Genomic DNA, 16020 nt, shown 5'->3' on the forward strand with positions numbered 1-16020 from the left:
ATCGATAAAGATTCAGTCTCTAATACTTTCGACAGGATAACTCCAAACCCCTCCTACTAATGATACAAAGTAGTATTAGTAGTAGTATCAGTGACAATAAAGATTAGACATACATAATATGATTAAAGGAAGAGTTAATCCTCAGAATGTAAGGTATGAAATAGTTTTAAAACTCAAGATTTAAGGGGAAATAAACAAATTAATACACCTGGCCTGTTGTAAGCCATGCTGTCAACCAAGGTGTCTAACTATTGGACTAGTGACACTACACACTTACTTAAACATAAGTAAGTGTTGAATCGGTATTGAAATCTACAATTTAGTGGTGTCAAAAACGCCTGGAACCCCCTGGGGCTACTACCGGCCCCAAGTCCGGATAAAGGAGGGGGGTTGGGCATGGGGTTAGCGAACCCATCTCGTAGATAACTAACTCGCTAAAAAACGCTAACCAAAACATTTAAACTCTACCCTAGGAGGTAGAAGGTCTTCATTTAAAAGAGTTATGACGCCTCATGATGAAAGCAGAGTTCCTTCGGAAGTCACGAAGCTGATGCCCCTTCTGACAACCAGAACAACCATTGATGTGGGTATATGGAATGCTCGTACCATGTGGAGACCGGGAGAGTCATCCAAATTGCTGCAGTTTCAGTGAAGTACCCTATTCATTGATTTTTGGTTATGCTCAGTTGTGTAGATTATTTACCAGTACATTTTCTCTTTGTAATATTCTCTCTTTCTTGTTCAGAAGGCTTTGTAAATAACTATTTGACTTGTCTATTCAATTTTTTGAAGGATATCTGGGAAGAACTATATCAGCATCAATTAGTAGGTATTAATCCTAGTCTATGGAATTTGCCTCGGGTTATGGCACGTGTAATTAAGGACAAATTTGAAGCGGAACGGAATAGAACTATTCAATTACGCAAGTAATTTATTTGTTTATCTACTGTTGTGAGAACTAATAAATAGTTTGATCTTATCATTCTAGACTTGGATACTGAACGTCAAACAGGTTCGAATGTTATAGGGTAGTATCAGTTCCTTCATGATTGTAGATGTATTTATATCCAGAGCTTAACACTAACTATCTCGAACACATATATATTCTGGAACACTACTGATCTAGTCAGAGCTTTATGGCAAACTATCACTGGAACTTATAATTTCAAGTAGTGTTCGTCAGATCTGTTAGCTTTCCATATTTTTATCTAACTTTGATCATAGACATTGTTTTAGAGATAAATTGTCGAAGTGGATGCATTAGCTGTTTGTTTTCCCTTAGATTCTAATTTTATAAGTCACTTTATAAATTCTTCTTCATCACGCCCATCTATATTTTCTTCTCAAATTGTATTTTCAATGCCTAGTCTTTTCTATTATGACTAATACTGTTACCACATCTGCTGCTCTTTAATTCGCCCTGACAATTTCATCTCATCGTGCTAATGGAGGTGGTAACATTAACGGATGTATCTGTGTCCCACGTTCTACATTTTATGCGATTAACTAACTGGACTGCGCCTGGAGCTTTTCTCAGTTTACTGCTGGTCCTTAGCCCACGTGAAAGAGGGTGGGTTAGGTATGAGGTTAGCAACGTTATCTCAACCAGGAAAAATCATTCAAAGCTTTTGAACTCTATCCCTAAGAGTTGAAAGATCATTTTAAAAAGTTATGACAATTCATGGTGAAAGTCGAGATTCTTTGGGATTTATGGTGTTGATGCCCTTTCTGACAACCAGAGGAATAATATGGAATGTCCGGACAATGTAGAAGGTTAGCAGCACTATTCGTGGTTTGGTCAAAGTACATCGTGTTGTACACTTTGTAATCAATGATTTCCGTTACATTTTCATTAAAATTGTCGACCGTAAATGTCTTTTTATTTCAACAACACAAAACTATCCCTTTTTAGGACATAAGCATATAACCATCAATTCTAGTATCGTTGTACTTGGCATTGTATGACTGAACTGGCTCATATTACCTTTACCCTTACGAAAAATGTTATTCCTATGACAGGTATATATATATATATATATATATATATATATAAGTATGCGTTTGTGGAGATTGTCTATTTTTATTGAGATCATAAATTGATCCGAATTAGAAAACCATTGAAAACATTGAAGCACCAAACGACTGTTTCCTCTTAATATGAGACTTTTCATCAGTGACCATCTGCGGCACGACGATTGAAAGTCGAATCCAGGACCTTCAACCTCTCATGAAAACTCTTAACTTCTAGAGTACTGGGTAGGGATCCATTCGTGTGCAAGTATGACTTTAACCATTTCACCATTTTGTGCAATTCTCTTCCATTGTCTCAGATGGGTACTTTTCTCTTAAGTTAGACTTGTGCAACATTGGATGCCAGCTCAGCGGTCTAGATGTGAAGCGTTGCTTGTAATATTTTACGTAATGCGTGTACTGTGTAAACCAGCTGTTTATAGTTTGATGTGTTTTTACATTCATTTGTGTTTCTGAATTGTAGTTTTGTGTGATTAATAATATTTGTGGCATCAAATGCGATTAATTGATCTAAACCTTGTACTTATCGACGCTCGTAAGCAAAGTGTATATTTACAAACTGTGAGAGGTTGGCACAACATGAGAGTCAGTAAATTCCCTCACGATCACCAATACAATTTGCTTATAAGTTTCAGGGCTTTTTAGAGACTACCCCTAATCATACAAATCAAAACATTGAGCTGAAGAGTTAACACGATAAATAAATGAAACGCAAAGTGCTCTTTAACTGGTCTAACACTTCTACCTTAAGTTTGTGCTGATATGATGTCGTTCAGAAGAAAGATGAAAGCTCCACGACCAAACCATCCAGCTCAGAGAACAAAACTCCATCTAACGCTTCTCTCCTAACGACCGTTGATCCTTAAGCTTGACTATTGAAAAAAACAAAGGTAAGCTACGCTGGCGAATTCGAAGAGAAAATGCATAGTAAGTATCTAAATTTTGTTTGATGTTTTCTCATGAATCAGCCATTTAAAATGCTACATTCACACATGACTCACGAATTCAGAAAATAAGTTTTTGACTACTCTAGGTAGGCTTCTCGATTAACAATCCCCTTCTCAATATATACATATATCGTATTACTTCAAATAAATACTTTCTTCATAGTGTAATTCACGAGTCGATCTTAACTAAACAATCATCGGAAATTCTGGAAGCCTTGAACTGTTGTTTCGTCCTAATATGAAAATCCTCATCAGTGCACATCTATGATCCCACATGTGGGACTCAGACCCATGACCTTCGGTCACGTACGAACTATCAATTAGTCCTATACTAGAACGAAACACCTATCCAATACTTCCAGGTTTTCAGTAGTTGTCTACTTTAGATCGACTTACGAATTCAACTATGAAAATCCTACCATCTCCACAAATCTCCTTATACTGAAAATATTTTTTCTTGTTTTATTTTTGCATAATATAGAACACTTGATCAACTTATGAATGAAGCTATCAATGCAGGTATTCTTCATGTAAATCAATAAACTTTTTTTTTTGATAACTTATTCAACTTCATACTTAATTTGTTTACTATGTAATATAATTTATTAGTATTTTCTATACTATTTATTTATAAATAAGTAGTATGATCATATTGTAAATGACTATCGAATAATCTCTTCATCATTTATTTTGTTTTAAATCACTACATTAATCTTTCAAACAATAAACTAATGAACAAATGAGTTGCTATGGTGTTCATTTAATGTAATGACCTTGATATTGTATTCATGATATTTCGATATTTAGTATTCTAAATGATAATTATTATTTCACTGGTTGAAATCATGATTGAATCGAAGCTAGATCACCATTCAAAACCTGGAAGCACTGGACGGCCGTTTCATTCTAGTTTGGGACTCCTCAACAGTGCGCATCCATGGTCCCAAACCCCGCGAGATTCGAACCCAGGACGCAAGTTCGTGCATTGTTTGAAGTTAGACATTAACACCGTTGGATGGTAGCCGGCTCAGTGGTCTAGTTGGTTAAGCGACTGGCTCGAGACTGATAGGTCCTGGGTTCGAATCTCTCAAGGGGCGAGATCGTGGATGCTCACTGCTGAGGGGTCCCATACTAGGACGGGATGGCCGTCCAGTGCTTCCAGGTTTTCCATGGTGATCTAGCTTCAATTGACTCATGATTTCAACCAGTGACATTTCTAGAAAATCTCCACAAAACCCATTGTGATTATAAATATTATGTTGTGCTATATACGAAAATTTATATGCTTTGCGAGTGAGACTATAGTAATTTATGGACGATCTTTGAACGACGCTAAAAGTAACTTGAGAGTGTCCATCTAATAACTTGGATCAAATTAGAGTTATGAAACATTGTAGGGGATTAGAATTATGATTTTCAGTTGATAGTTAGGATTAAGAATTAAGATTTAAAGTTCTCATCACGAACTGACAACAGTTGTTATAATGCTAAAACTTAATTTATCCAAATGGATGAATGAATTTCGCGCCAAAATCTGAGACCTTTTATCTTATACATGATTGATTCGTTCATAAATTATAGTCTCACCGCCTTGTGATTTGGTTTTGGTTATACTGTCAATAATTTGTATTGTTTTACATAATATGTAACATATCTTCAACTTGTATTCATTGCAGTATATATATGAGAGGGTAGTTTAGAGATTGTTAAGTTTCACACCACCGGCTGTTTTCGGATAGATAACCATTAATAATCAAGAAGAGTTGATTATTTGATCCACTCTATTATGTGACTCCTTAGTAGCTCTTATCCACCACTCAAAAAACTCCATTTTATACATAAGAAGTCATTTATAGTTCAACGATTGAGCAACTATTGTTCACATGTGATGTATATTCTCAAAGAAAATACTGTACATCTTCATAGTGTGAGGAGATTGAGGTACAAGCTAAGGATAAAGTCAAATATATCATCTCAAACAATTGATATTAATACACTGACGAGATGCGTGTAAAGTTCTAAAGGATAATTGTTCATCGAACAGTGCACAATCATCAAGTCAATGATTATTCGTCTAGTCAGTAATAGGAAAGTACAGGTTTGTTGACCAAGATTTCAGAGATATTAGAAGCTGTTCGTTGAAGATCACAAACATGATCCTTTAGTCAAATGTAACATAGTGTTTCTCTCAATGTTCTGAAATTGACTTCCGACTGATATTTTTGACAGACAGTGATTAAAATGCCGATCTACAAAGTTAACCCAGCTCAGAATGCAACAGACATCTACAGATGATAAATCAATGTGACGCCATATCGAAAGAATTCATTCAAGACAATGATCAGAGTTGGGAGTGAATATCAGTCAATATGGAAATATAGACTGCCACAATGTGATATGGTCACCAAAGTAAACTAAACAACTAGAAATCTGTACCTAACTTTGAGTAGCATCGAGGTCGATAGTAATGAGCGAATTGTAAATGAACACTTCAGGTGGTTGGGTGACGAATCGAAAACTTCCGTACGATGCACTTCGATGTCTACTACTTTGTGATGTGAATGATATTACTGGATAGTGTTTTGTAGTGGTCGACCGAAAAGTTTGATGCATTAAGTTTACTTGAGAATGTATCGAACATGTGTTATTCTTTGCATTAACTACTACTATTATTTCTTTTGCTTACCTAAAAGTCCTAATCGCCACTTTTCATAACTTATATCCTTTCCAAACATCATGTGACGAAATCTCAATCACAACATCGATTTCTTATTTTTATACCTGAGCTAACCAATGATATGCCAACTAGTACCAGTAGTCATGAGTCAACTATTGTTCCTCATTGGTCCTCTATATAGTAGCTTCTCACCTCACCTTGTTTGCCGTGACTGTTCAGTCCAGAACATAATATCAACCTTCACTATATTAATTATATATTTCGAACATACGCTGTTTATATTTAAGTACACCGGACCGAATTTCACCATAAAATAAAAAAATAGAAACTATACGAGATTTTACTGACCCAGAATCTGATTCCAGTTATATCATAGGTTTGATTGAAATATACCTATCATCAATCCTCGTATATAGTTAACGACTTAAATCGCGTTAGTGAATAACGGAATTGAATAAATCAAATACGAGAATGGATTTCTGAATACATTTATTTTGTACATTCATTGATCGGAACAGACAATCAGGGAATCGCAGCGAATGAAGCGAAGAAAAGTGAGCGAAGCGAAATGAAAGGATGCGCAGTGGAAATGTCGTGTGAGACAACTCCATGTAAACAAGTGGTAATCAATATTTATAGTCACAGAAATGTGATGATTAGGATAAGAAGTGTACACAAATATACGCTCACATAAAAACAATCAGGTTTGGTAAGTGAATAATCAACGGTATTGAAACGTGACTCAAGAAGAATAGATAAACTGAACTGTCCAGAAGCTAGAATAAGTTACATGTGCTTCACATAGTAACCGACACTACAAAATCAAGCCAAAAGTGGCTGCGTATGGGAACTGTAGCCAATAGCTTGGAAATAAGGATTTGTTCTTATTCCATTAGGTTTCCATCAGATGCGCTGCGGCCACCTTGGACGTGTTGTCAACTCGTACTTATTTCCTGGATTCCTTTTAATTTCCTTATCCAATTTAGTTGGTATATTTAGGGGTATAACCACGTGTATATCATTTTCAGTCTCCCCTCTTGTTTAGTCGCCATTTCTCCAACTTCATAAATGATCTTCCTTCTCTGCGTATTACAGTTCCAGTCTTCCAAATTTTCACTAACCCATGGGAATCTCTTGTCATTACCATTTGCGTTAGCCATCAAAGATTAATTTAATGGGTGTCGTAATATATCCATATAAGTTACAAAATACAATAATATCTAATCATTCCCAGAAATCAACTCAGCATCGTAACATCCATCAGTCTAGACATGTCTTTGATAGCGTTGATACTATCTGGATCTGGGTGACGACCATTCTTATCAAATATATGTTCAAGTTGTCTAACAGGCTCGACCTGGTATTCGGACTTTTCTTTTTGGAAATGGAAACCAGTCTGCGACATTTTTGTAAGCACAACGTCCAACAGATTCATTATTTCCTGTGTGGGGCCCTTTATTTTGTCGTCATTTTATATCAAGCGATGTTGTCGAAAGGGCTCGGGTCACTAAAGTCGAGAGCCCTTTCGAAAACATCGCTCGATATAAAATGACGACAAAATAAATGGCCTCACAAAAGTGGTGAGCCCGACGTGATGAGTAATGGGATAAGAAATGTACACACACCTACGTGCTCATATAAAAACAGTCGAGATTGATAAATAACAAGGTAAGAATGTGACTCAAGTAGAATGAATAGAATGGGCTGTCCAAAAGCTAGAATAATGTATATGGGCTTAACATAATAACTGACGCTACATCTGAGCAGTAGAACTAACAACTATATGTCATCCAGATAGACTGCTACATCTTCCAGGTTGCATGTCATAGTATCCATTATTTGCTGAAAACGGGATTCACATCTTGTCGTAAGTATGATTTTACTTTCCCAATTTCGCAGTGTTCCAACTTGTTTTGGAACTATTTTATGTTTCCTGAAAAGGTTTACTCTCGTTATGGATTTTTTAGTTACATGAATGGATAGGCAGATCTCTAGGACTATTTGAGCTTTTCATGGTAAATAATTCAGTCAATGGTACATCCCATAGATTTTATATGTTTATCTAATCTATACCAATAAGGTCCAAATGATTTTTGTTTGTTAAATGACAATTTCCTGTAAATTAGCTATCTCAGAATTCAACAGAACATTTTATTGTTCCGAAAAAGCTTTAATATGTCTCTGGTTGCATTTCGAACTGTGTACTCGGTTGATAATACTTATGAACAACCCTTTATATTGCGTGTCATTTTAGAGAATAACGTGATATCTGATGGTGTATCCAATTGTAATTGAATATGAACACTGATACCCCATAATTTCAAATACCTTCCTTTATCCGCTATACTTAGAAGGGAGGGAGCACCGAATACTTATTCACCACACAATGGCAATGGGGTTGTGTAGAGTTAGAAAATGTAAAGTGCGTATACTTAAAAAAAGGGAGAACAACAATGAACAGAAGTTAGTGTATAAGAGTGAAATAATAATATTAAAAATGGATACTAACATATACTGCACATTACCAACTCACATACACCCAACACAAGCACATTACCACCAACATCTTGAAATGGTGGAGGTTTGTAGCTCAGACAGACGTCTATCAGAAGTTTGTGGTGATGATGTCGTTCAGAAGAACGATGAAAGCTCGACGACCAAACCATCCAGCTCAGACAACAAAACTTCATGAAAACCACCAACATCTGCACTATGACAAATACTACATTGGTAACAAATTATTCATAATCTCCTTCATCATTAAATCAGGTAATCAGTAAACAATAGGTGTATTGTGCTCTCTGCTTAACCAATACTATTTATTTGGATTAATCAATGACAATAGGAAAGAGAAAATAATCACTGATGTTATTCGTCAGATCAGTGATACCTTTTTCTTATATTTCCCGATTGACTGTGTTAATTCAGAATTACAAACGTATCGATCCACCTGTACCTGTCAATAGACATGTACATACGAAATGAAGTATTTGTTCAACAGGAATGAACAAAACACTCATTGTTCGTGCCTACTTACAGATGCCAAACTAAACATTTCCAACTGATCATTTTATGAACATACCTTAACTATTCAACGTATCCTTCGTCTTCTTGTTATACAACTGTTGTCGGCATCGTTCTTAAATCCATAAGACTGATTAGTTGTATAGTTGCAAGTCAAATATACTGATGTTTCTAATCCAATCGAAATTTACGCGCCAACCCAATCATGACCCGGGGAATTACGGTCACGCTAGATGCTCTTCAATAGACAGTTGTATAACTAAGGAAAGAATACTACTTACTGTTACTCATTGTCACTAGCATCTTATTGATATTGGAAGATATATTTCACTCTATCATCCATGATGGATGCGTCAACACAAACTTATCTGTATAGATCATCGGTAAGTGTTAGCAGGATATAGGTTGGATTGAAGCGTGTTCCGTTCAGGATTATATTAGTGCACTCTGATTGGCTACTTCTTATCCAATCAGCACTAGTGGATACGTGGAGAATACTCTAGAATCTTCTTATGTAACACTATGAATTTTTTATGAGTTTTCTTATTGTGATTTCTACTCCCATCTACCCTTGTTATTAGGAATATAATTTCGTTCCTGTTGAACCCTGTGTGGTGTTTGAATGAACTAATGATTCCTTTGTACTTGTTGAATACTTGATTTCGAATTCCAAATACAGTACATTCGTTTGTGCTGATCTAGTACTTCTTGATCCAATTGTTATTTCTGGGATTCTTAGTTTATACTATAATTCAAATACTTCTAATCATCACACCGTGTTCTGATTTGGGGACTTGTCGAGGTTTTCCAAGTCACTCAACACATCAACATTCATATTCACGGATTTCGGTACTGCAATGTTTACTCAAAAAGGAATATTTTCCCATATTCTGGACCACTGGGAAGTCTTAACCGCTCATTCACCTATACTACTAATAAAGTTTGTCCTGTGGAATAATGTTACCAAATCAGTGTTCTGATTCTGAAGTGTTTCATCTAACAAATTAGTCTACCGTCCACCGATTTATTACTTCACTGATGATTATTGAGGTTGAGCATTTTGGAAAGGGACTTACTATTTTCTTGTTTATTAAATTAAGTGGATTTCCTTAGTCCATCAATGCTGGGAAATGACCCTTATGTGTGTTGATCCATGTCCTTTATACCTTATTTCAGTACAGTGAAAGGAAGTTATGATAAATTAGGTTCAACTAGATCGCATAACTAGACATATGCAACAAACGACATCGAAGAATGAGAAGTTCAGTAGTGATATTTAACTGAATATTTAAACAATGCTTGTAAACCAATACTTTTGTCCCACTTCGACCAATTTAAGGTCACATTATTCAACATTTGCAGTCATTGGTCACTGGTATTAGGCGATTCCTAATTAAGAAGTTTCCATGTTTCCACATGCTTCCGACCAACAATCAAAAATATCATGAATTGGATTTCACATGAGAGTTGAACATTAGTTTTTGATACTTAGTGTTTTTTTTAGCAAGGCTTTTTCCTACTGGATGAGGTTGACAAACCTATGCCCAACGCTCCTTCTTTGCCCGGTCTTGGGATCGATAGTAAATCTAGAATAGCTGAGTCAAAATCTTCAATACGAACGTCAAGACAGTCCTACTGTACGGAGCTGAAACTTGGCGAACTACCACAACAATCATCAAAAAAGTACAATTATTTTTAAACAATTGTCCACACAAGATACTCGATACCCGTAAGCCGAATAGCATTAACAACGATCTACTGTGGGACAAGACAAACCGACTTCCAGCTGATGAGGAAGTTAAGAAACGACGGTTGAAGTGGATAGTAGATACATTACGGAAATCACATCACGAGGCAAGCGCTAACCTGGAATCCTGAAGGGAAACAGAAAAGAGGAAGGCCGACGAACACACTACGTTGGGAATCGGAAACACATGGAAAGAATGAATGATAACTGGGAAGAACTGGAAAAGAATTGTCCAGGACAGAGTTGGATGGAGAATGCTGATGGTCGGCCTATGCTTCTCCAAAAGGGGTAACAGGCGTAAATAAATCAAGTATTTCTATTTATTCTTGATATACTATTCGTTTCGATAAACAATTATACATTTTGTTTATTTAACATTGAATCAATATTTTGATATGAAATAATAAAAAACAGTTGTAATAACTACTGACCACATTGTGATCCATTTTTTTGGACGACTTCTTGATTCTAGGAAAGGAGAACATTCAATGAATGAAAAGATGAATTTTTCAAAGATTATTTTCAATGATTTCAGGAAAATACTAACTAAAACTATCTATACTACAACTGGATTTATTTGAAGGACAATGGGCTGATGATAAAAATAACTGAGGTTTCATCCAGTTGATAGTGTTGACATTGATAATATTGTGCTTATGGTTACTGTTTATTGCCTGAATTTGGTGATGTGTAGTATATGGTTATATGTATGCGGGGCCCGGCCGACTTCGTGGTGGTGCCGTGGTTAGCCTGTTCGGACTCGATCTCGTGTCACCCAGCTTCACAGTTAGAGACATTACCACTGAGCTATCCGGGTCTTGTGTAGACAACTGTTTATAAATACTTGTACCTTCTTGATGATGGTTGTAGTAGTTTTCCAAGTTTCAGCTCCGTACAGTAGGACTGCCTTGACGTTCGTATTGATGATTCTCACTTTGATATTGGTTGAAAGGTGTTTTGAGTTCCATATGTTCTTCAATTGTAGGAATGCGGCCGTTATTAAGAAAGTATATGTTTTCATAAATGTGATAATCCTTTTTAAATAAACTGATTCATTTTACTTGTATCTCTATTTGTCTATATGACAGGTTTAATTTGGAACTATGTTGACTAAGTTCACTTGGTCTTGTTTACTTGTATCTTCACATTGTTATTTAGGACTACAATTGATCAGTCTCTTGTTGGTATATGTGCATCCTGTGTGAACTGATCCGATATTGTCTTAAGTCACAAGCTTTATAAGCAAAGATGGATAATGCCTAACAATTGAATCCAGGAGGCACGTTTCATCCTATTCGGAACTCGTCAGATGGATGTACCTGCATCTCAGAGTTAATGTTCACCGTGAGACTCGAACCCAGTACCGTCCGCTTCAAACGCCAGTGTTTTATCCACTTAGTTACTGAATCCTGATAGCCACCTGCTTGTGCAATGATGTGAAGTTATATCCACTTGTTGTTGTTTACTTGTATCTTCCCATTGTTATCTAGGACTACGATTGATCAGTATTTTGTTGGCATATGTGAATCATGACTAATGTTTTTTCTAGGGAAAACACTGAACTTTTGTGATCTTAATCGGTTTAATTTACTTGTTATATCAATCAATTAACTATACGATAATGATATACCATTTGACGAGACCGATTATCATTTGATTTAAACAAAAAAAATTATTAAACGAGATTGATAATTTCATTCAGCTGGTTATGGGACACTTACCAGAATCATTCCAGTCTAAATTATCAGCAAACAATTTGTCATGATTGAGAATACGTCATGGACAAAATTTAGTTAAAAAACGGTTGAAATCCAAGAAGTAATCGACAACTTTTTTACCCTAATATGGGGCGCCTCAGCGATATACATCTCTACGTGCCCATCGGATATCGAAGCCAGGACTTTTGATCTTTCAACAAGCGCTTTGCCTCTAAACCATTGAGCTGGTATATAATGCCTAAAGTGACCAACTTAGATAAAGTCGTGATATAATGCAACCACCTGCCATCATCATTGGCGGATGACACTTTCACACTCGACAAGATTAAACACTCAATAGAACTCCAAGAATCACTTCATGTCGTTAATTTCTCGTTAACTTGTTAGATTAAGTAATTGTTAAATGCTTTAATAAAAAATTCCTAACTTTTGCATTGGAAATGTTTGTTAAGTTGATAAATCTATTAGTAATTTGTTATTGCCCCCAAGTCCCCTGGTACGGCCGAGAGTTGTGAGAGTCTACCGTCCCCCTCGAAATGCTTTCACACAGCCACGCGTATACAGCCACTGTCATGGAAGCCCAACTTAAATGGCGTATGAACCAACTATAGGTCACCGGCTATCGTGAAACTGCATCTTCGGATGTTGTTCCACTGATTTGTGGATCAGCCCTTTAGGCTTGGCCCCCTAAGAAAACCACCTGGGCACCCGGGCAGTATCGCAGCTCATACACAAATCGAATGATTTGTGTTGTGCATATCTCTTTGGCGCCTCGTTAGATACAATTATTGCCTTATGTATTTGGGATTCTTAAGAATTGAAATTCTCTCACCAAATATAACCTAAGTAAATATTTTATAGTTTTACTGAATACAATTTAGTGGTAGTTTGACCTTGGTTTGTTATCTTACTTTGATAAATACATTTTTATGAATAAAGTTTTTGGCTATCATTTAGTAGAGTGATTTTGAGTGCTGTTATTGGTATGAGGGCGGTTATCACTTTCCGGTCGCCTACACCGTAGAAGTGTTTTTCTGAAGCTACCTGAAAATGAAATTGGATTAGAGGTGGTCTTAGTGACCTCAGAGCATGACCGCAGTGCCCAAGGGACAACTGCTTGAGGTCGGTCACGCAAGACCTTTTTGGGAGTAATTTCTGTATTAGAGCCGTACTTGTTGAGACCTTACCACCGGAGACGGATATCCGTGGGATAACTTGGGATGTGCATTTTTAGGGTAGACCATTTCTAACCCATGCCTCCTTGTGGGAAAGTAGCATCGCTGTCATGCTGGTTGTCTAAAGGAAACACTGTACTGCGGTCACACGTCTGTACAGTCAGCAGTACGACTTCACCTTCGGACCTTGGGTTTGTCGCTTTTAGTTTTACCGTTCTTCAACCGACCTGTCTGGCATGATAGGACCTTGAGGAACGATTGTTCCCACCAGTATAGATCGGCTGATCCATCACAATAGGCAAGCCCGACCACCACGTCAAGGTAGCAACAACGGTCGGTGTGGCAACTTGGATCGATGCATATATGTGCCCGGTCCTACGTTGCAGCTGACTATCATTTAGAAACATGATACAAAATGGTGTCATTGTATTATCAATCAATCTCTATTTATTTATTGTTTACCCGATCCGATTGCGAACCTTTAGAGAGTGCTTGGGTGTATATTTGGAAAGAGCACACCTTATGTGGTCAATATCTGTCTACAAAAGTAGCCAAAAATACTATTACACATCTCTAATAGATAATATTATTGATAAGGAAAGTTTCTTCGTTGAAACGTCTCCATCTTGTTCAAGTGTAATTTTATTGTGGCGCTGTTCAGACTGTAAATGTTGATATCGAAAAAGATGCGACAAATTGTTTGTAATTAGTCGATAGCAAAAATGAACAACTTACAAATCAAGATAAATGGTGGCTCTAAAAATAATGAAATAAAATCACATTGTATTTCGACTACTCAAATGCACTCATTATCATGAAAGTAATTTTATCTATGTCACTCGGAATCTTCAAAACTAAAAGAGAAAAGGAAGATCAAAGGACACATTACACCAAGAGATGAAGACAAACATGAGAAGAATGAACAACAATTGGATAGAACTAGAAAGGAAGAGCCAGGACAGAGTGGTTTGGAGAATGTTGTTTGGTGGCCTACGCCCCATTGGGAGTAAGAGGCGTAAGTAAGTAACATAAGGAGTGAAAATGTCTTTCACAATCTTTTACCGGTCGTTTCAATTGTTTTTAACGCTTGTGGTAACATCCGGTTATCAGATGTATGAAAGAAATTGACAGAAAGACCTGTTCTATTCAAGTCTCGGATCATTTGGCACATATCATTATGGTGTGTCTAAACTATTGAGTCAATAGATGCTCTTAAAACAGAATTATTGGTTTTAACGTTATTGACAAAAGTTTCATTATTGACTGGTAAATTAAACTACGTGGTAAGGTGAAACTAATGCAGATTAGTTAATCGTTAGATAATCTTCGGTGATTGAATTCTGAATTTAATGAAGAAGCCAAAATGGAACTTACAACTAAACTAACCTGCCCATTCCTTTTTATTTTTTTCTTAGACAATTATGGATCATCGTCCATAAGTACTATATTAAAACATTTGTACCTTATGACCTCAATGGAAACTTTGTCTATCGAATGCCACTAGAGAAATCTTAAGATTAGCCATTATTTAAAGATCGGTTAAATAGGTTGATTTTAAGTGTTAGTTTCAATCTAATATAAATGAAATAAGAACGATTAAGATGGTTGGAGATAGTTGATAAGGAACCCTAGGCGTAGGTTTCGTATTTTCTTGTCACTCAGTGGTAAGGTATATCTAGGTACAGTGTTTCCTGTCGGATTCCTCAATGCACCTTATGCCTCACAATGGTAAACTCAATGTCGAGTCACCTAAACTAGTGATTAAATTACAACATAATCGATACAATTCGATCAACACCAAGAAAATCTTGACATACATAACACTTATCCATGACCAACCGATTAGAATAGTAACGTGTCCGTACGCAACGCTGTGTAGTGAGGTCGTTGGATCGGTGTCGTTTTAGTGGCTTTTCCGCTCGATTGATGCTAAGAAGATGACCTAATTTGATTATTTAGAAAAGGTAAAAGTCGTAACAATGTTTCCGTAGGTTTAACTTGCGGACGGATCATTATCATGACCCAAAAATATTTAATGAAGCATGCACTTGGCTTCGCAGTGGACTGCATCTACACTGACATAGTGGTATTTACCTTAGGATTCAGCGATTGAATAAAGCATGTACCTAGCTTCGTGCTGGAATGCATGTACGCTGGCTTAGTGGTATTTACCTTAGACTTCATCTAGCATCTGTTTAACTGAAGATCGAAAAGTGAAATTAGCCTTCATTTCTCACTGAATAATTGTTGGTTATTTGTCTGGAATGTTAATTCTTATTTATGGAGTCCATTTAGGGTATTACTTACTAGTTGTCGTCAGTTTTACTTGTACTGAAGTAGCTAAAATGATTAATATGAAAGATACATAAATATTTGATCGAATTACATAAATATTAATTATAGAAATAAATCTCTCATTGATGATTTCATAATTCAATAAAACTGTAACACAGATTCGTAATCATATTGATTAAGTATTATAGATGAATGGAGTTAGCCCCCAAATGCCTTAATACGATCGAGAGTGGGGAGAGTTCGCTCTCCCTATCAAAATGCTCTCACATGGCCACGCGTATATAGCCTCTGCCAAAAAAATCCTACTCATTACCTTCTCGCACCACGGGTGTTGTTTACGAAATTGAGAAGACGAAAAGCAAATATCCGGCGCTTTGACCAGGTTGGTGAACATGGAGAGTTCATA

The 16020-nt window shown here is 36.4% G+C and overlaps 1 protein-coding gene across 2 annotated transcripts in view; it reads left to right on the forward strand.

Moving 5' to 3' along the window:
* The window catches only part of MTMR9_1 (Myotubularin- protein 9), a 34582-nt gene extending 22107 nt beyond the window's left edge, over positions 1 to 12475 (forward strand). Inside the window, exons 12-14 of one of the 2 annotated variants that reach the window (XM_051217113.1) lie at positions 793 to 926; positions 3460 to 3508; positions 11585 to 12475. In XM_051217113.1, the coding sequence (XP_051065746.1) occupies positions 793 to 926; positions 3460 to 3508; positions 11585 to 11596 (195 nt within the window). In that variant the 3' untranslated portion in view covers positions 11597 to 12475. Of the gene's footprint in view, positions 1 to 792; positions 6965 to 11584 lie in introns of those variants that run through there. The other variant, XM_051217112.1, reaches the window with a different exon arrangement.
* Positions 12476 to 16020: the final 3545 nt, after the last annotated feature.

Source organism: Schistosoma haematobium, chromosome 6 (genome assembly GCF_000699445.3).
Source record: "Schistosoma haematobium chromosome 6, whole genome shotgun sequence".
Lineage (NCBI taxonomy): Eukaryota > Metazoa > Platyhelminthes > Trematoda > Strigeidida > Schistosomatidae > Schistosoma > Schistosoma haematobium.